We start from the raw sequence: 20949 nt of genomic DNA, 5'->3' as shown, positions 1-20949 counted from the left end.
TACATACGATTAATCAAGATTAATTCTTACACAGCCTCTAATTAATTGGATTAATTTTTTAATCGAGTCCCACCCTAATATATATATGTAGATTTATATATATTTGTATATATATGTGTATATAGTATATATGTAGATATGTATATGTTGTATATACAGTATGTATATATGTGTGTGTGTATATATACAGTATGTGTATATATGTATATATATGTATGTGTGTATATGTATATATATATAACTGTATATATGTGTATATGTGTGTATATATATATATATATATATATATATATATATATATATATATATATATATATATATATATATATATATATATATATATATATATATATATATATATATATGCCAGCAACACTCATGACAATTACAAAACAATTACATTGTCAATCATGTTACGTTATTATTAAAATGTTTCCTTTTCTTTTTACTTCTCGCTGCCAATCGCAGCTATTTTGCTATATTATATATAGATAGATAGATAGATATGACAACAACACTCATATCAATGACAAAACAATTACATTAACAATCATCTTACGTTATTTTTAAAATGTTTGCTTTTCTTTTTCATAAATTCTTTAACACACTACTTCTCCGCTGTGAAGCGCGGGTATTCTGCTAGTACACTAATAAAAGGCAAAGCACTCACTCACTGACTCATCACTAATTCTCCAACTTCCAGTGTGGGTGGAAGGCTGAAATTTGGCAGGTTCATTCCTTACAGCTTCCTTACAAAAGTTGGGCAGGTTTTATATCGAAATTCTACGCGTAATGGTCATAACTGGAAGCGTTTTCTCCATTTACTGTAATGGAGATGAGCTTCAACGCCGGGGCGGAGTTTCGTGTGACATCATCACGCCTCCCACGTAATCACGCAGTACATAGAAAACCAGGAAGACCTCAAAAAGCGCTGAAGAAAACATGCATTATATAATTGAGAAGGCAGCGAAACAATAAGAAGCCAGCGAGTGACATATACAACCATATTCATGAGTTCTGCTACTTCGGAAACAAAGCACGATGTAAACCTACACTTTAAATTAAGTTCATAGACAGGCTGCCGCTGGCGTTTGTAATTTAGTGCCTGCCCATATAAGGCCGTCCGTCAGCGGCAATCCAATAGCAAACTGCCACGGGTAAATATTCACGGGTGAAGGACTGTGCTTATGGAGAGGAAGATGAGATGGTCAGGGTGGTGTTTGACACAAACTCAGCGAAACTGCGAGAGAAGGTTTAAGTGCCAGGACTAAGGTAACATTAAATACAGCCATGGACATAGCACGAGATGGCACCAGCACAGCTGGGAACCTTCGATGCATGTACACCGAGTGGCTCACGTGAACTGACGAATGCACAGATAAAAGCAACAGTTCCAAAGAGCTGAACAAAACCGAATTACACAATTGAAAAGGCAGCAAAAATATGAAGCGCCTGATACATACAAGCATATTCATAAATCCAACTACTGCGGAAACAAAGCACACGTTGGAAAAGTCAATGTCCCGCTAAAGGAAGACAGTGTAAAAAACCCGTCATGCAGTGTGTCAGGTCTCAGATAAAGAAGAAGACGAGCTGTTTATTGATGCAGTAAGAAACGAATCGATGAATGAAACCTGTCATCTTTACAACGATTGACAAACACGGAATGTAACTTGAACACAACACATCCTACAAATACGAACCTGATTGAAAGAAATAATGATAATCAAATCCTTGATGACAGCAACACTCAGTAACACTCACAAAACAAATACTGTATATTGACAGTCATGTTACGTTATTTTTAAAATGTTCCCTTTTCTTTTCTAGCTTTTTAACACACTACTTCTCGCTGCACGCTGTATATATATATATATATATATATATATATATATATATATATATATATATATATATCCCGATCTACATACTCGAATAATGGATACTTTATTCGCCATCAATGATTGTTTTGGTAAAGCCATACTCAGTGTATTCATTAGATGAACGGTAAAAAGTAAGAGCGAGGGAGGATGACTTATTGAGGCATGCAGGCTGTAGTGCGCGCCAACTCTATCTGAATTGCGATCACATTTGAAAAATATATCTTTTCAAGTTCTATTTAGTCCATATGTGTCAAACTCAAGGGCAGCGGGCCACATCTCGCCCGGCGTGTAATTATATCCAGCCAGCGAGATCATTTTATATACTGTATTATTGTTATTAATGGCCGGGTATATGAAGCGCTGGTAACACAATAAACTACAGATCCCATAATGCAGCGCTTCAGCTGCCTTGCGAACACTTACCGCGTTAATCAAGTCTAGCTTATGATGCTGCAAGTTATTGCGAGCTAGCTCACACGATGCTGAAGAGAAAAGTTGATTCTGAAAATAGAGCCTTTAAAAACCGATGGGAGGCTGAGTATATGTTTACTGAACCCGTGTGTCTCATTTGTGGAGCTAATGTGGCTGTAATTACAGAATTTAATCTAAGACGGCACTATGAGACAAAACATCAGGGAGTTCTGTGTTGTGGAGATTCTCAGGATGGATTGCAGGTGCTCATCAGTGAGGCTGAAAGACCTGAATGCAATGCAGAAGATACAGAAAGCAGAAGAATTAAATAAGAATCTGACACTTCAGCGGACGCGTTTTACCCGTGCACAATCACAAAGTGATTTCAAGTGAAGTTGCTTTTATGGGAGACACAAATGCACCAGTGCAACTTTCCCTGTTGCCAAGTAATGTTGAACCAAGTCGTCACTACGGTGTTCCCAAATCCGCACTTTGCTGATAAACCGAGCACTGAGTTTGCACGGCGCTTTGGTGACTTTGAAGAACAAAAAAAGTCCGTCTACATGCGGCTCGAACCTTGTGCATGTTTGGTAGCACATATCTGTGTGAGAAGCTCTTCTCAGTGATAAAGAATAACAAAACAGCACACAGGAGTCGCCTCACTGATGAGCACCTGCAATCCATCCTGAGAATCTCCACAACACAGAACCTCACACCAAACATAAACGAACCTGTTGCCAAAAAAAGATGCCAGGCGTCCAGCTCTAAAATGACATATGAGCAAAGACAACTGAATGATTTGATTTGTTATTGCTGAAAGGAACACATTTTATTTATATTTCCAGGTTTTGTTATGCAGCATGTTCATATTTGAATTTGTATAATTTTGAAAGGATATATTTTTATGGAGAGCAAAATCTTTTGGGATATTTAAAATCTAAGTTTATTTTTTATATAAATTTACATAAGAGTAAAGAAATTTGAATGTTTGTTCTTTTAAGTTATTTAAGGTTTGAGTTGATTTATTCACGAATAATATTCCTGTCTGTTTTTACCATTCCTACCAAAGATATTTCTGTCGACTAAATAAAAATTCCTTCTATTTAAAATTTAAATAGAACTTGAACAAATACGATAGTTCATAATATCCACGCAGACTTGCACGTAAGAGCGGGAGTTATCCGTTTTAACAAGCAGCGTATTGCACTGATACGAAATAGCTGTGTGTGTATATATGTAGATATGTATGTATATGTATATATATGTTTATATATGTGTGTGTGTATGTATATGTATGTGTATATATGTAGATATATATATGTGTATGTATAGATATGTATATATGTATGTTTATGTGTGTGTGTAAATATATATATATATATATATATATATATATATATATATATATATATATATATATATATATATATATATATATATATATATATATATATATATATATATATATATATATATATAATATATATATGACAGCAACACTCATCACTCACAACAGTGACAAAACAATTACATTGACAATCATGTTACGTTATTTTCAAAATGTTTCCTTTTCTTTTTCATTACTTCTTCAACACACTACTTCTCCGCTGCGAAGCGCGGGTATTTTGCTAGTTACTGCAATAATTACAAAAACAGCAACGCTATATTCCATTAGCAGATGGTTGCACGCTCATAACTCACTTGCCACAATTCCAGTAGTTTCTCTAGGCAGGTTAGTTTATCAAACTATGCATGGCCAGCTCTTTGTTGCACTGTGTGCATACTAATTTGTTTTTACACAGAGAACCATCTGAAACATTTGTTTTAAAACAAAACATTCCACCTAGAAGCGCCACAAGTGTCTCTGCCATTGCTACATTACTTAATGCTACATGAATTGAGAATGGCAGTGCTCCTGCCCATGATATGTATGAGAATACCATATAAAGAAAGATTCAGTTCAGGAAATAAACATATTTTCTTTGATGTCTGAAGTTCTGCTGTTCCCATTTCCTTAAAGTTGTGCTTGCTCAACTGTAGTTACCTAACATTAGTAGTGGGTGTGAAGTATTGACGCCCAAATAACATAGTGTGTCAACAATTGTCCAATCACGTTAGATTAAAAAAAAAAACCTAAAACAATACTGATTTGTATGCCATTAAATGTTGGAGTGTCTGGGGCACCGAGAGCTGCTTCCCCGAAAGCAACTAATTAAAGGGGAGCCACGGGTCACCTGCTCACTAAAAGATCAAGTACTTACATAGACTCTTATTTAGCCAGTGTCCTTCACTCTGGAAATATAGGTATTCACACAGATTCACCCTAAACCACAAACGCTAATAGGAACCAGTTTTTAATGGATATTTACATCTGCTGACACTAGGCATGTTGTGCAAATAAATACATTTATTTCGTGAATATCTCATATTACCTAATTAAGTGGAGTTTATAAATATTTGGGGGGATGATGCCCCTGCATCCGATGTTACAAACTGCTACTGGTTGCAACTCTGTGATATATGATTTTTTCGCATTTACACAGCAGTCAATAGTTCTTGTAATTTCACTCATTCAGGAAATAAAATGAAATGAAAATATGCACTTAGCATTTTTAATGGTGATGGTTAATAAATGCAACTAACAGGAGCCCATGGAGAAAATTATCATCAGTATAGTTCATGATATATTGACTTTGTATGGTGGTAAACTGTTCTACCTATTTTTTGGGTTTTCTTAGTTTTATATTCTTTTGACTCCTGTATCCCTGAATTAAACAATCAGGTAAAGACGCATTCGTGAGAGTATGTAGTTATTCTTCTCTAGCACGTTAGAAACATCCAACATGCCTTGGCCTGTCAAAATTCTATGCCTTTTTTTCCTAAATCTGCATCAGCTTGTACATTTACATGTCTTACTGTAAGCAGTGTTTAGCCTCCAGTTAATATGACTGATTTTTGTACATGACATATATAATCTAAATAAATGCTTGAATATCACAATAATGTGTGAATTATTATACAACATTCCACCGTAGTCTTCATGTCATCTGATTTTACTCAGTCTTCACATAATGATGGATTCTAAAGGACTGAGTTTTGTTTTGGACAATAGGGGGATACCTGCAAATTCTGGAATTTTAGCATGTGCATCATAATGAATCATAGATCATCAAGGACTATATGATTTTCTTTACTATAGACACATTTTAGATTTATTTAAAAATAGTTTCAGTACAATAATTACACAATTTGTGCTTAAAAAGTACTAACAAAAATTGAAAATCCCAAAACTATTGTAAGAGTACCACATGAATTAATAAATACCAAGATTTACCCTGGATACTTTAATTTACAAAACTGGCCTAAAGCTGCGTTTTTTAACAGTACACCTTTAAAGTCCAGGTTATCAACAGGCTTATTACTTTTACTGTTAAGAGATTTTTTTTTTTGCCCTAGTAAGAACATACACATTACCTTTTTAATAACACCTGCTGAGAAGTAACAGTTCTTTGTTAAGTCAAATTATTAAAAATTGCAGTGTTACATACAACATTTAAATATTCATATCTCTCATTTTTCAATTTTTATCCTTATTTTAAGGTGCTTTTTGTAAAATCAGACGTTTCAATTTCACATTGTTATTTTATTTTACAACCAATGCAAAACAGGTTTTCTAGATGTATCCTGTTTGCTGTTACTTATACCTGGGCCCTTCCAGAATTACACCTAATATAGGACTGATGGCATTTATTTACAATGTTTATTATATTGTGCAGTGAAACATAATCATGACAGTACTACTTAATGTTTGCAATTAATTGCACTGCTTGATGACTTTTTCAATGTATCATACGTTCTCAATCTCCATGTGAAGACTTATTTTCTTAATATCGGCAAATTTGTCACCAACTTTTATGCAGACTCCCTGTTTTTGCTGAATTTATTTTAAATTTACTTTTGATGTCTTTTAATGCTCCATTTATAACTTTAAGCAATTCTGTTATGTGATCCTTTAATCTGTTTGCTTAAACTTAAAAGATTCACATACTTCTGTCTTTCCTGATGGCTCAGTTTATCATACATATTCTTAGAGTCTAGTAACTTATCTCCGAAATTACTCTTGTGTTCTTTTTAAAATATGAAAAATAAAGATGTGTACAATACTCCAAATGAGTCCTTACTGAAGTGTAGTACAGACTAAGAGTAAACACTATTGATTTGTATTTCACACACGCATGCATTATAACCTAAAATGCCGTTACTGTTCTTAATCACTTCTGTACACTACATTATTTGATTTGTGAATGTGATGAGTCAACATCGGCTCCTAGATATTTCCTATAAGAATGTATCGGTGCCAAATTGATATTGTCTAGTTGTAGGCTTGCTATTGTGTTGTTAAAACGAGTGTTTCTTGCTATATATAAAATCTTATATAGCTCTTATAATTTTGCTTATTCTGGGATATCCACCAATTCTAGTTTGTGTCATTCTAAAACCTAATGAGCATGTTTTTTTACTTTCTTATCCAGGTTATTTATATAAATTAAAAGTAGTTTGTACTCAGCAGTGATCCCTCTTTTACAGTTCATTTAAAAAAAAGCTCAAGTCATATTCCAAATCTGTTTTGCATCAGTCTACTTGCTTCTTCATTTCCTCCTTCTTGAGTTGGATCATTAACCTCTCATCTGATACATCTTATGCGCTATATGGTTCTGCTTTTATGCATAATGTTGCTGTTCTAGGCTATGGCGCTCCATGAACCTGCAATGGACTAAGTGATTTTCACAAAATCTAATATTTTAAGAACTAATATATGCATTCTAATTATAGTATTTTACTTTTAATTTTTCTCTTTCTAGAGTCCGTTTATGACCTTCTCCCAAAAGAGCTACAACTCCCATCATCCAGTGATTGCAATACAACAACAATGAGTCAGAAAAGTGGCGGAGAGGTGGGCACACCTCCTCCTGCAGCCCTAGCCACAGGTAAACTCTAGTTTGGTACTTTTTATTCATTTTTACACCTGGGAATTGAATGTCAGTAAACAGTGCTGGCAATGGTTCCTGGCCTGTTTATAGGACCACTCCCTTCTCTAGGGTACCTGCAAAACCATCTGAAGTAAAAGCTGATTTAATTGAATAAAAGCGTTACTGGATTAGACAGTTGTTGCTTTTTTTAATTACTAGAAAGAATCTTATCCCAGTCTCTAGAAAGGTTTCTTTTTCAAATATGCCAGGAAGTGTACAGGAAACCATGAGAATTTAACAAAATGTATTTTTTTCCTTTTAAAATATCTGAAAAATATTAACATTCTGTGTTACACAGTATTTTCATATATATTCATTCATAGTGACCTTTCATTAATTTAAATTTATTTTATCAATATTGAATCTATTTTTAATAATGTTTGTCATTAACCACTATTTATATTTCTGGGATGAAAGTGTCACTGTTTATGAGCTATTATGAAAACTTACTTTAATTGAACTCAGCTACTTTACCTAGGTTTTCCTAATACAGTACTTGTGCAGTTAGTTTTTTAGTATAGGGTATTTAAACAATGGGCATACTTGAAAGTGTCTTAATTTAAAGAGTAATCAATACATAAGTAGTCTTCTCCTCAGGGTCTAACTTTTGATGTTGTTGCTAAATATACTGGTGTATATCATCTTCAAAAAATGTATGAATGCTTTGGATTTTAATAGTGGCCATAAGAATAGAAGCCAATTGTTAGATGAAATATATGCATCACTGAACAGTTGTCCTGCAAATAAAAACTCTTGTCACTCAAAACATTACTTTCACTACATTTAAATTTGTGACTTTTCCATAAGAAATATGTACAGTACAACTGGCTTAATCCCCCCCATCAATAACTGTAGAAATAATATTTTCTAGCTGCAATAAAAATACAAGTAGTACCTTTAAGCTATAACAATCAACTGAAAAATATCCACTTCTAGATAATTTGAAACAAGCATGAAATTTGCATCTTTCAAAAAAGATTTTCAGGTAATAAGTGCAAGTCAGTCACCAACAAAGTACATCAAACACATCTTTGTCCAAAGTGTGATGTCATCATGTAAATGCTTCACTAGGTCAAATGTGTTTTGGAATGTTTGATGCTCAGACCTTATTACTTTATATTAAGTCATCTTTGCTGGCTTTCTAGATGGAGTAGGGAGGGTTATCTGATGTATTTGAATTTGATGTAGCATTGTACAGTATATCTAACTGATATGTAATTTACTCATTTTAATGTCTTTAAAAAAAAAATTAGTTATAAAAGCATCATAAGTTGACTCTTAAATTCTAGTCCTACTGGAAAGCACTGATGATCTTGCAGTTAATTGAACACATGGGGAAAATGTGTACTTTATACCTTCTTATATATTAGCATTTAGATGATTACTTCTGACATGCTCTAAAGAATACTTGATTGATGAAATGGAGAACACTGCAAACGTTAAGGCACAAGTTTAGAATTCCTTGTGCTGCTCTTCTACTGGCATCAACAGAATACCATTATACTGCCAATCTGTTGCACAGCATTGTCAACAATGTACAGATCTTGTTGCTAGACATTTTAAAATGGAATTCTTGAATTTTGACTTAGCTTTTGTTAAAATCCAAAGTGTTTATATATTTTAATAACATTTTTTTGGATTCTCATTTTATTAATTTTATAGTCTGGACTCGCATGAGGAGAACACTGGGCCTTGCAATTTTAGACGAAATAAATTTGTTGCTTGTTTTTTGTTTGCTTAAATCCTACACTCTTGTCTCTTTATGTTATTCCAGAAATTAAAATAATTAATGAAACTTAAACAGCTTCATTAATTTAAGTAAGCTTAAGCAGGTGTATTTGGTTCTCTTCAGTAAGATTTATTGGTGTTGTTTTGGAACTATGAAGTATTTGTCTTGTTGCATTACTATAGCATTAGCTGCCATTCAAACTTGGTTAATCGAAATTTAAAAATCAATTAAAATATGCTAGAATGCAAACATTTTGTTACTGCTCACATTAAGACTAAGGTCTATACCCATATAATTGCAGTAGAGCTTTTGATTTGGAATAATGTGCCATTACATTTAACAGTGATACAGTAAAGCCTTATGTTATAGAAACAATTAATATAAAAGAAGTTATTTCAGTCACTTATTTTTACAAAGTATAATTTCTAAACATCAGAAGTATGTAAAATCAGTTTGTTTCCTATATTGCTAATAAACCATTAGATTAAAGAAGTTTAACATTTCTGTAGGAATTGTTTTAAATTTCTATTTGTTATTCAAATGGAAGGTGCAATGTAGTTTTTAGCAGTGCCCAATATTTAAAGTGCCCAAGTTCAGAATGTGTTCATTAGAACAAGAAGTTTGTTGCCTTTCAGGATCAATACCTTACACCAGCCAATTGCATCTCTTTGGATAAGTGGGATTTTGTGATTACTGCAGTCAGAAGATGGAACCCTTTTTCTTAAAACATCCCATTTTTGGTAATAATAGGTCTGAGTCTACTTTCATTACTGCTTTGCAAATTTTTGGTTACAGACAATTTTCTTAACTTTCAGAAGATGCATGTGTTTTTCTAAGTAGAGATGTCACAAGAACCACTTCAGTACCTACCAAAATTCAAAAAGAGTAATGGTCCAAGCATTTTTACAGTATTGTTAGTACCGAGTAAAAGTCCATACCACACTCGTTCTCAACTGCAGGTAGATAAATTACTCATGAAGGCACAATAGTATGCGAATAAAAACTACACATGAAAATGGCTCCATAGTAGCACATATCAAAAAGAAAAATGTCAAAAGTGTTCGAAGCAGGACAATTTCAATGTGCGATTCTCAGTATCTTGCTTATTATTATTAAAAAAAAAATCTCCACTTTTATCTTAATATGGAGTTATTTTAGAAATAGACTTGGGCATGCTTGCGCATAATTGCACTGTGTTGTGGGAGGAAATTGCACACTGATGATGCAAGTAAAAATTGAAGCAAGTCTGAGACAAAATGGCTATTTGGCTTGTCTACACTGGTGATAAAATGAGTTGATCCGTTTTTTTTTATGCCAAAATAAAATGTATTTAATTCTTCAAAGAAAAAAACACTACAATTATGCCAGTAGGCAAAACCTAGAAAAAGGCATAGTTCATTGCTAAATACAAATATGCAATTGCTAAATTTGTGCCATTTATTTGGTTTTTGAAGCCAATTTAATGTTTGTTTAGCATAATCCCTAAAATGTGAAAAAATAGTGAAAGTGCATTATATTAGCAAGGAACGTTTGTGAATGTAATGCATTCTGCCAATTACACTGTAATTCCAGTTATTTTTCTTAATTCTGGATTTTTACTCCGGCTAAGCAGTAACAAAGTTCGATCACTCCTGTAGGACGCCTTGAAAAAAGGAAAACAAAGGTTGTTTTACAAGAGTTATGAAACAGGGAATTCATGTAAAACTAATAAGTCTGATTCCACACAGGAAACCTTAAAGTTTGGACAATGTAAATAAAAGGAACAGATTTGGAAATGTTTGTCATTTTGAAAATCGAATTGGCATTACTCATCTTTTAAGTATTACTCTTTAGTAAGTCATCTGTGCAGCTAATGATGCAACAGGAAAAAAAACAAAAATAGGTTTAAAGAGTTGGTTTAAATGAAAATATCCTGAATTTACTTGGAATTCACTAATTCAACAGTACAGATATAATAATGTTTGAATTTTTATTTTTAGTATTGATTTTATGAAGCATTTTACAATTACTGCAGAGAAAATGTTGAACAGTAAATTTGGAATGTACACATAAGATAAATCAGGTGGTCCGTGATCATTCTTTATAAACCCTGTGCTGAAACCCCCCCCCAAGATTATAACACTCCACTTGTTACACTAGGATATTCCCTATGTCTATATTATTTAGAAGTGCTATCACATTTCTCATTTTTATGGTCTCATTGACAATTTTAAATTACCATGCACAACTGTTTTTTGTTTTTTTTCAATAATTTTTAAATACATAGTAAAGGAGAGCAATATTTGATTTCTTATGTGTATGCAGTGAAAGTATATACGTATAGTGAATATGTACATTGTGCAAGTGTTATGTCATTTTTTCCATAATTTCTATAATTTGTGTCCTGTAGTTCAGCTACTAACTCAAAGTATTTCCTTTTTGCTTGGCTTTGTCCATATGATCTAAGAGAATAATGTGATGGCCTTTCAGCCTTGGTTTAAAGCAGTCAACATTGATTTCATCAGAATGGCTTAGGAAGGTTTTGGATTAAAAAAATAATAAATTCAGCTCTTCTCAGGTATAACAATATAATACAAAATATTAGTACCGTACCATTCCTAATTTAACTGGTTTTAAGTGAACCAGATTATTAGTACAGTCAGGTTGTCAACAGCCATGGTTAAATAACTTAAGCACTTATTTATTTAACAATATGAGACTGAAATGCTAAAAGGGTGTTTTGGCATAAAATAATTGTTACTGATTTTTCCATCTGTTTTCAAACCTGCTTAATTAAGTTCATGGTTGCAGACACCAGACCCCACCTCATAGCTTTGATCATTAGGATGTAGTGGTGGCTCTGATTCTAAGGATCTTTACCGGTATCTGGTAAGTTGCTGGTTCAAATCACTTTACAGCCAGAAGGGAACCTCCTCCATTAGGCCCTTGAGCAAGGTTCTTAACCTTAAAATTGCTCCAGGGGTGCTGTACAATAGCTGACCCTGTGCTTTGACCTTCAAAGGTCATGTGAAAAGACAATTTCCCCTTGGGGATTAATAAAATATATCAAATCAGAAATTCAAATGTAAGGCACAACTATCTTTGAATCGGTGCTCACTTATACAGGTCCAGTTTAGAGTTGCCAGCAAACGTAACACAAATATTTTGGAATGCAGGAAGTAACCCCTGAGTATTTGTCAAAATACTGATGCAGCCATTGCCTAGATTAGTATCTAGGTCTGTTTGCCAGTAGCTCTAACCTTGACATCTGTTTGGAATTATTAGCAGTTTTATTTTTATTTTTTTATATGGTAATGTATGAGTTGTACTCGGTAAAATAATTTTTGAATGTTTTTAACATTCTGAAAATAAAGATTTATTATTTGGTCTCTTAATTGTTAACCTATATATACAGAAGATACTGTATATACCATACAGATGAATTTTGCTTTGTGCAGTTTATCCTTGAGCCTTAATCCATAGACAGTCAGCGTACATTATAATTGGCTACCATTCTTTAGTCACCTTTCTGCTTGGGACCCAATTATCAAAACAAAATAATTTTATACGGTTATAAATATAAAAAGCATGATGTCCAAGTTTGCAGAATGCTGAAACTATATCTTTGTTACTGTCCATTAAATTTATTGCAATTAATGTAGGTTTTTATATCATAGCATTATTGAAATATTTATAAATACATATTTTGCATTCTTAGTCACTTAGACTTAGAACAATTATAATCCCTTCCTTAAAAAACAATAAATACCCTTTGAAGAATTTTTAATTCCAGAATTCTTTAGGGTTGAATTTCCCCTCTTGGTATTCTAACATGTTCTAAATATTGTCACTGCTGTTGTAACTGTATGTATAGCATTTTTTTTTCTCAACTAAAAGCAGTGCCCAATTATTTTGATACTGTCCAAGTAATGGAGTTAAAATACAGACCTAACTGTTGCAGTGGTTATCACTGTACTGTGTTGCCCAGTCAAATGATTTTATGTTAATACATTTTACATTTTTTAAAAACATATCTACTTCAAGAAATAACGTTCAATTTAAAGAAACCAATGAATGAATAGATAAATTATACTGTTGTGGGTTAGGTTAATGATATTTCTAGATGCTAGATTTTATTGATTGTAAAAATTTTCATTGACATGGAATTACAGTGTAGTTGCATACTGGCATAAGTTTAAAATATTGATAATATAGTAACTTAGCTGTACGTACAATATCTCAGTGCAAGATGAGGTTTGTAACTTTGTGTAAATCTGATAGGCCTTGTAGATGTAAAATTAATTTTTGTTAATTCTGTTATAGGCAAAGTGTAAATGAACTGTAAATTTTTATCAATCGATACTTTATGAGCACTGAAGAGTTTCCTAGTGCTTTAGCTAGTAATCAGTGTTTGGCTTCATTTGCTTCTTTTCTTTGTAATGTAACAACATCAAAACCACTTAATGTAACTGAAGGAGATAGGGAACTAGAGGTCTAAGCTGACATGAACCAGTTCTGAAACCCACTGAATAATATCCACAATCTCGCCCACACTGGGAATGTTTGGAATTTCTCCTCAACCCAAAATGCATCTCTTTGAGAAGGAGGAGGGAGAAAAAAAGTACTTGGAGACAGTACAAACTCCACACTGACAGTTGCCTGGCTTCTTCTAAAAACAAGTATTACTGACAATGAAGTGAACCATACAGTGAGTGTTTTTTGTGCTCAGTAAGTTGCTCATAACATTCAAATGGACGAATAAATGACATATTGTTTGAAGTAGCTGTTGGTTTAAATTGAGATTCTTAAAAACCATGTGGGCTGTTATGTTGAATGTGAATAATAACAATTATGTCAGACTGAACCTACTTTCTTTGTTACATGATTGCAGGAAGTAGGACCCCATTTTGCATCTCATCAGCTGCATTGTACACATAAATGGTACAGAAAACTCCTGGCTTCATTGTTTTTTTTTTTGTTTTTTTTTTTTGTTCCAACAAAAAAGTTGGTGCATGCCTTGATGTCTTCTTTAGTCTTTCTAATTTTGTGTTCATGCTTATTTTTGAAACTTTTTGCCAGTCAAGTCCAGCACTCTTTAATCAGTTGACAGTTTCCACAATTATCTGCGATATAGATAGCAGATCTTGTGCCAGGAATACTTCGAGCATAAGACGTTGCAGTGTTTTGAATGAGGCTGTGAAGCCCCTTTTAATTTTTACCCACCACTGCTGTTTCAGGCTTAAAGTACTTACATTTGAACCAAAGAAGCCATATGTGTATTTCTTGCACTTCATGTAAATTAAGGCAACAGAGAATCATCTTTACCTGGAAAAGTGGCTAGGCTGGGATACCATCTATTTTAAAGAAACTCTAACTCCCATTATGAAATAAGGTATGGAGAGGTTGTGTTTCACTGTTTGCCAGCCTCTCACTATCCTTTAAAAACTTGGCAGCACAGTGGTTAGCACCACTGCCACAGAGCTCTATATTCCTGTCCTTTGATTATGTAATGTGTGTAGTTTAAATACTCTTTCAATGTCATTATGTGTTGTTTTTTTAGAGCTAAAAGCTGGTAAATTTTTATATTATCCATTTTCACAGCAGTTGATGGATGTGGGGTTCGCAATATATGTAATGCCTGCTGAAGCCATAGGGTCTCACAATGATCTGATGCAAAATGAGAACGTTTTCCAATTGTAAACATCAATAAAGGAGGTGCATAGTAGATGTCTCCACACAAAACAACACACCCTGCTTCGTTCAGTTTTCTTTTAAATGCTAACATTACTACTAAAAAATGTTACTTAATATTTTAGAATCAGTATGTGCTTGTATGCACATTATGAAGAAAAGGATTATGAAAAATGAAAGTATAAAAAATATATTTTTTCCTCTCTGTAAAAATGAACTGCCAGGACTTCATTTTTTTCTTGGCCAGCAATGCAGGAGCATCAAGCTTTTCCATCAACACCTGATAAATGCTCCTATACAGAGTAGTGTTTGCTTTTACTTGTGTGGCTTGCCTGTACCTCTGCCTCTGCTAGAAACACTAAATCCATACCATTAAGTTTAGTGTAGGAGAACTTGGCTTATTATTTCTCTGCCTCTATGTTCTTGTAGTTTCTCATTTCAATTCTGACAATGGATTAAACAGAGTAATTTAAAAATACTCTGTGCATTGCTTGTAGTCATATGCATATGTCATACTCTTGTTTTATCAGCCATTATGGATTTAGATTATTCCTTCTGCTCTTAATAAATATTTACTTTTGATGTTGTTCCAAATAGGAAAGTCTAACATGAAATCTTGAAGGCATTTATTGAGTACAAGTTGGAAGCAAGAAAAGTTAAAACACAGACTTGTTTTGTTTTGATGCATCTGGTATTATTCATACTGACTTTATTCAACTAATTGCAAATCCAAACAGACTTAGAATGCATACTGAATGACCTTGTCCTTTAAAGTATGAGGAACAAAAAAAAAAAAACAGATTCTATTTATACAACAAGAAGATGCATTTTTACCTCAAATGGGAGCAAAGCATAAATAGAAATCATTAGCTGTATAAGGGTAAAGCCACTATAGGTTTTTTTATTTGTTTTTTTTAATAATGGACAGTGAATTCTCTATATTTAAAAACTGATGATGATCATAAATCTGGTAGTGTCATAGCCAGGAGTTTTAGCAGACAGCTCCTGATATCCAGGTCAATCACACCATATAAAGAAATGTAAGCCAGAGCTGAATTCTGGATGTGCATGAAATGTTAGCGCACTGGGATGCTGCCAGCTCATAAGTAGGTATGCTTCCTAACACTTCATCACTACTCACGCTAGAAAGGAGGAAGAAGTGTAAGGTACATCTAGCTTTTAAGTCATGCCATTCATACCAAAAAGAAGTTGGGGTTGGAAAATATGTTAATCAAATAACCAAATAGTTTAACTGATCCTGAAGTAAATAAGTTAATTTGGAAATGGATGGATGGATAGATAGATTAAAGTAGTTTAATGTGATGTATATATTATGTTAAATATTATTTTTGACAGGTAACTGTTAAAGTTTTGTCATCCTGATTTTTATTTATTTATTTAGCTCCTCTTAGTGTGACCCAGTGTAACATTTTCCTTTATACCAATCAGCCACAACATTAAAACCATTTGCCAAATGTTGCATAGGTCCCACCTTTACCAAAAAAGTTCTAACCCGTCATGGCACGGACTCCACAAGACCTCTGAAGCTGTCCTGTGCTATCTAGTACCAAAACATTAGCAATCCTTTTAGTCCTGTTAGTTGCGAGGTTGTACCTCTATATATTAAACTTGTTTTTCCAGTACATGCCACAGATACTCAATTGGATTGAGATATGAAGAATTTGGAATCCAAATCAGCACCTTGAACTCTTTATCATGTTCCTTAAACCATTCATTCACAATTTTTACAGTGCGGAAGGTTGCATTTTTCTGCTGAAAGAGTCCACTACTATCAGAGAATACTGTTGCCATGAAGGGGCATACATAGTTTGCAGCAATCTTTAGATAGGTTGAACATAGCAGAGTGACATCCACATGAATGCTAGGACCAAGGTTTCCAAGCAGAACATTGCCCAGAGCATCATGCTTCCTATTCTGACTTGCCTTCTTCCCATAGAGCATCCTGCCACCATCTTTTCCCTACGTAAATGACACGCACACACACAGCATCCACATGAATTAAAAGAAAATGTGATTCATAAGACCTGACCACCTTCTTCCATTGCTCCATTGTCCAGTTCTTGCATTAACATGCCAATTTTAGATGCTTTTACTGATGGACAGGGATCTGACACCTATTCTCATGTGACCAACATTAATTTTTTTAAGAAATTTGTGCCACAGTAGCTCTTCTGTGGGATCAGATCAGATGAGCTAGCATTCATTCCCCATATGCATCAGGAAAACTTGCGTACTCATGATCCTGTTGCCGCTCCAGCGGTTGTCCTACCTTGGACCGCTTTTGGTAGGTGCTAACCACTACATACCGGAACACCTCACTAGATCTGCCGTTCTGGAAATGCTATGACCCTCTCGTCTGGCCACCACAATTTGGCCATTGTTAAAGTCTCTCAGATTCTTACTCCTTTACTATTTTTTCCTGCTTACAACACAACCTTAAAGATCTGATTGTTTGCTTGCTGCCTAATATATTCCACCCCTTGACAGAAGCCATTGTAATGAGATAATCCATGTAATTCACTTCACCTGTCAGTTGTCAACATGCTGTGGCTGATCAGTGTATATACACAATATTTTTTTATTCTTAACAGTGTGTTTCTGACATAATGAGAAAATACTGCATCATGAACAAGCATTTCCATATCTAATAGTTTATATAAAGTTCTTTTGTATTTATAGTTAGTATGCCTTGAGCATGGGAAAGGCGCTATATAAATAAAATGTATTATTATTATTTATTAAATAGCACTATGTATTAGGTGATACTAATAGAACTTTTTCACACTTGTGATTTAAGATAAATAATAGCAAACAGGTTATTAAGATCTGTTTGTATTAAAATAAACACACTCCAGATGTCAAATGAAAAGAACATTTGTTTTGTAAGATTAATATGTTGAAAATAAAATACATACTTTTATGGAAGTAGTAGTTTTTTTACTTAAGTCAGCAGAATTCTTAAAATCCAGAAAAACTACACAAGTATAACTGCAACTTTATTAAACTATTATTTTCACAGGCTTTTATTAAAAAAATAGTATGCACAAACATATATATTCTTGATGAGATAAAAAGTAGTCATTATTTTATTACTGCTACTAGATTTGCAGCAAGCTTTTTGCAGTAGGATTAAGTTGCTGAGAAGTTTTTAGGGCAGGTATGGTTTTGTGATTACTGAAATTAGATTGCAGGAAATTCTATCTCCCTGCACAGCCATCTCTCCCACACGTCTTGTAGTAACAGGATTGGCTGGTGTCAGGTAGGGGTTCCTAGAAGGATCAGACTTCTAGTTCGTCCATGAAAGGTTTGTTGCATGACTTTCAAATGAATGCATTTCTGGGAAATATTTTTTCTTGCAAGTGTTTTTTTTTTCTTTGGGAAACTACATAAGATAAACTTTGATTATTTAATTAAAATGATAATACTGATTACTCTTATATGTATTGTACACTGCTTAACAGTTGTCTTATTTTGGGAAGTATACATTTTGCTTTATCGAAATACTTTTCAAATGTTTTATTTGCATTTTGACAAATTAACTATGATTTCTGCAAATGAACAAATAACTCAAATTGCTTATTTGCTGGGATGCTAGTTGTTTTTTCTATTAATACACTTAACTTGCATTCTAGCTCCACCTTTCAGAGACAGGCATCGTTGTGGGTTGTGTGAGAGTGTCTGTCTATCAGTAGTGAAGACATTTAGTGGCAGAGACACTTAACCCATCAAATCTCACCCAGGGTATAGGTCGGTCTAACTTTTAGCCTTCTAATTTTTTTATCCCTTTGTTTTCTTTGAGTTTTAAATTTGATAATTAAAACTAGGTAAATACTTTATGTTCAAGAAAGGGAAAACAGCACAGTGTTATGATTATTGGCTGTATGGCAAGCAGATATTTCTGCTTTACTGAAGGGTAGAATCTGCGATAAATCGCAGATTCTCAGTTCCACTGATGTAAGCAAAAGCTGTATGGCTCTCTCTTCTCTATATTGAGTTAACACACATTTATAGGTACAGATTTGATTACAAAATATGTTTAGCAAATAGTTTAGGGAGTTGTTTCTGATGCTATTGAAATCATTTTAAGTTTGAGTTTTTTTTCTCTAGAAATTATTTTGTAAATGTTTAATATTTCATATGTCAAGAATTTACATCCTGTCAGTGAGTGTTACAATGGCTTTTATGTAAAATGTCCATGCCATTAAAGCTGTTTGTTTCTGTCTGTTGGGACTACCCTTCATTTTAAGAGTCACTTGATCATTTTTGCTTTAGCCTACGGCTCATAACATAAGTTTTAAAAATGGTTTGTAGCCATCCTGAGTTTGAAAAATGAAAGTTACAAAAATGTAGATGTATTTTATTTAAAAGCGGTAAGGCTGCTAAGAATTTTATAGGTCCCTTTAATATTTTTTAGAGTACTTAATTACTTCAGTGTCTGTTGCTGTTTTTTGTTGTTTCTGCAAAAGCAGTAAAAAGCACTTACAGTACTGAAAAGCAATGTCCCTTTAGCCATTAATATGTATTTTAGGTTCAGAAGTGTTAGTTGGACCTTACTTTCTTTTAGGATGACACGGTATAACTTATAGGTAATTGCTTAAAACATTAAACATTTCTCAAATAGACTTCAAAACATCCAGTTTTGTGTTCTGTGTGATTTACTCATACAGATTTGCTTGCCTAGAATTGCTTTAAGCAATTTAGTGTGTTTTTGCATTGTTCTGGTTGTAGAACTAGTTTGTCTAGTTTAATGATTATTACAATGTAGGTTTTCCTGAGTGCTACAAGTTGCACCATTGTTTGAAAGTAAATGTTTTCTGCTTCAATTAGGTGAACATTTTTTCCATTTGAATACGGTTTCCTTCAGTTTACAGTACAGTATACATGAGGTGATCAAAATGTTTTGAATTTGACATATTAATAGAATTGCCATTAGAAATAAACAAGTGCTATTTTTTCAGCATAATCCCTGTGAATACTAGCATTCTTGTTATAACATTCACAAAGCATTTCTGGAACATGCAAAATGTTATGTCTTGCTTGCACAACCACTCTTGTGCTGCTAAGGAAGTAGCCTTTCAGATTGGGGACTAGGTGGTAGTCACATGGATGCCATGTCTAGAAAAATTAGTGGCTGTGTTATTTTTTTCAGACACGCAATGTAGTTACAGAGCAGCATTTGCAACCCATGCATTGTGAGTGGGGACATAGTCTTGAGACAGAATGAGAGATGATCAACAGCTTTTCTTTTCACTTTTCCCTGATTGACTACAATAAATGCCAAACAAATCAGTATAGTATTAACTGGTTTTAATGGCCAGTCAACTATCTAATTAATATAGACTACACTCTCAACATCACAAAAAGTATGCACATGACAAAAAGTATGCACATGACCTTGTGGCTGTTCTACCTTTTTTATTTTTTTGCAGTCTTAGCACTGCTGCTGTTGGTTTCAAAAACATAGGAGGAAAAAATCTGACAAGCATTTCTGGACAGATCTCCATTCCTATTATATTCTGCTGCCTCCATGGACAATACTGGAAAGTTACAGTATGTATGGGGAGAAATGAAAGGTAAAAATAATACTAAAAAAAAACAGATGGAAAGATATGTTCTGAATTAAGCATAAAGCGCCTCAAATATATGGATATTTAGATGTGCAAAATAGCATTTTATAAATTTAAAATTGTATTAAGTCTAATAGTAGGAAAGATTGTAAGTACAATAAATAGAATTGGAAATGTTGCACATGATGTACAAATTGTAAATACTCAGAAGAGCAATATGTATGTAGAAAATGATTTTGCAAAATCTAAATTTAAACGGCAGATGGACTAGATATTATTCATCAATTCCGCTATCAGAATATGCTTCTAAGGCAAAAAGAAAAGCATTAAGTAAAAACTGGATGTGTGTAAGCATGCTTCACTCTCTAGTCAGACAGTAGGGAGGTGTGAGGAAAGTAGAAGCACAGGATTATTTGTTAGAGAAATTTTGGAGAGACATCATAGCTCCATTGTTTCTGTTTTTGTTTGGACTCTGGGTCATAGTGGTGTGGCCAAGTTATATCCCCAGTTTTGAAATGCTTCTTAAATTTCTCTCTGCTCAAATTAATTACCTGGAGATTCTTTTTGGAAGTTTGAATTTGGCGAGGCAACTTTTTAGGAGTCAACATTGCTGGCATCTTCTTTATGTTTGTTTGTGA

The 20949-nt window shown here is 33.6% G+C and overlaps 1 protein-coding gene across 4 annotated transcripts in view; it reads left to right on the top strand.

Annotated features, from left to right (window-relative positions):
- The window catches only part of nfat5b (nuclear factor of activated T cells 5b), a 134495-nt gene that overhangs the window by 74986 nt on the left and 38560 nt on the right, over positions 1-20949 (top strand). For 2 of the 4 annotated variants that reach the window (XM_039763341.1, XM_039763342.1), the window contains exon 2: positions 7157-7282. In XM_039763341.1, the coding sequence (XP_039619275.1) occupies positions 7157-7282 (126 nt within the window). Of the gene's footprint in view, positions 1-7156; positions 7283-18376; positions 18492-20949 lie in introns of those variants that run through there. The other 2 variants (XM_039763344.1, XM_039763343.1) reach the window with 2 other exon arrangements.

Source organism: Polypterus senegalus, chromosome 9 (assembly GCF_016835505.1).
Source record: "Polypterus senegalus isolate Bchr_013 chromosome 9, ASM1683550v1, whole genome shotgun sequence".
NCBI classification, from domain to species: Eukaryota; Metazoa; Chordata; class Cladistia; order Polypteriformes; family Polypteridae; genus Polypterus; species Polypterus senegalus.
The sequence above is the reverse complement of the archived record's forward strand: the minus strand, read 5'-3'. Positions and strand labels throughout refer to the sequence as shown.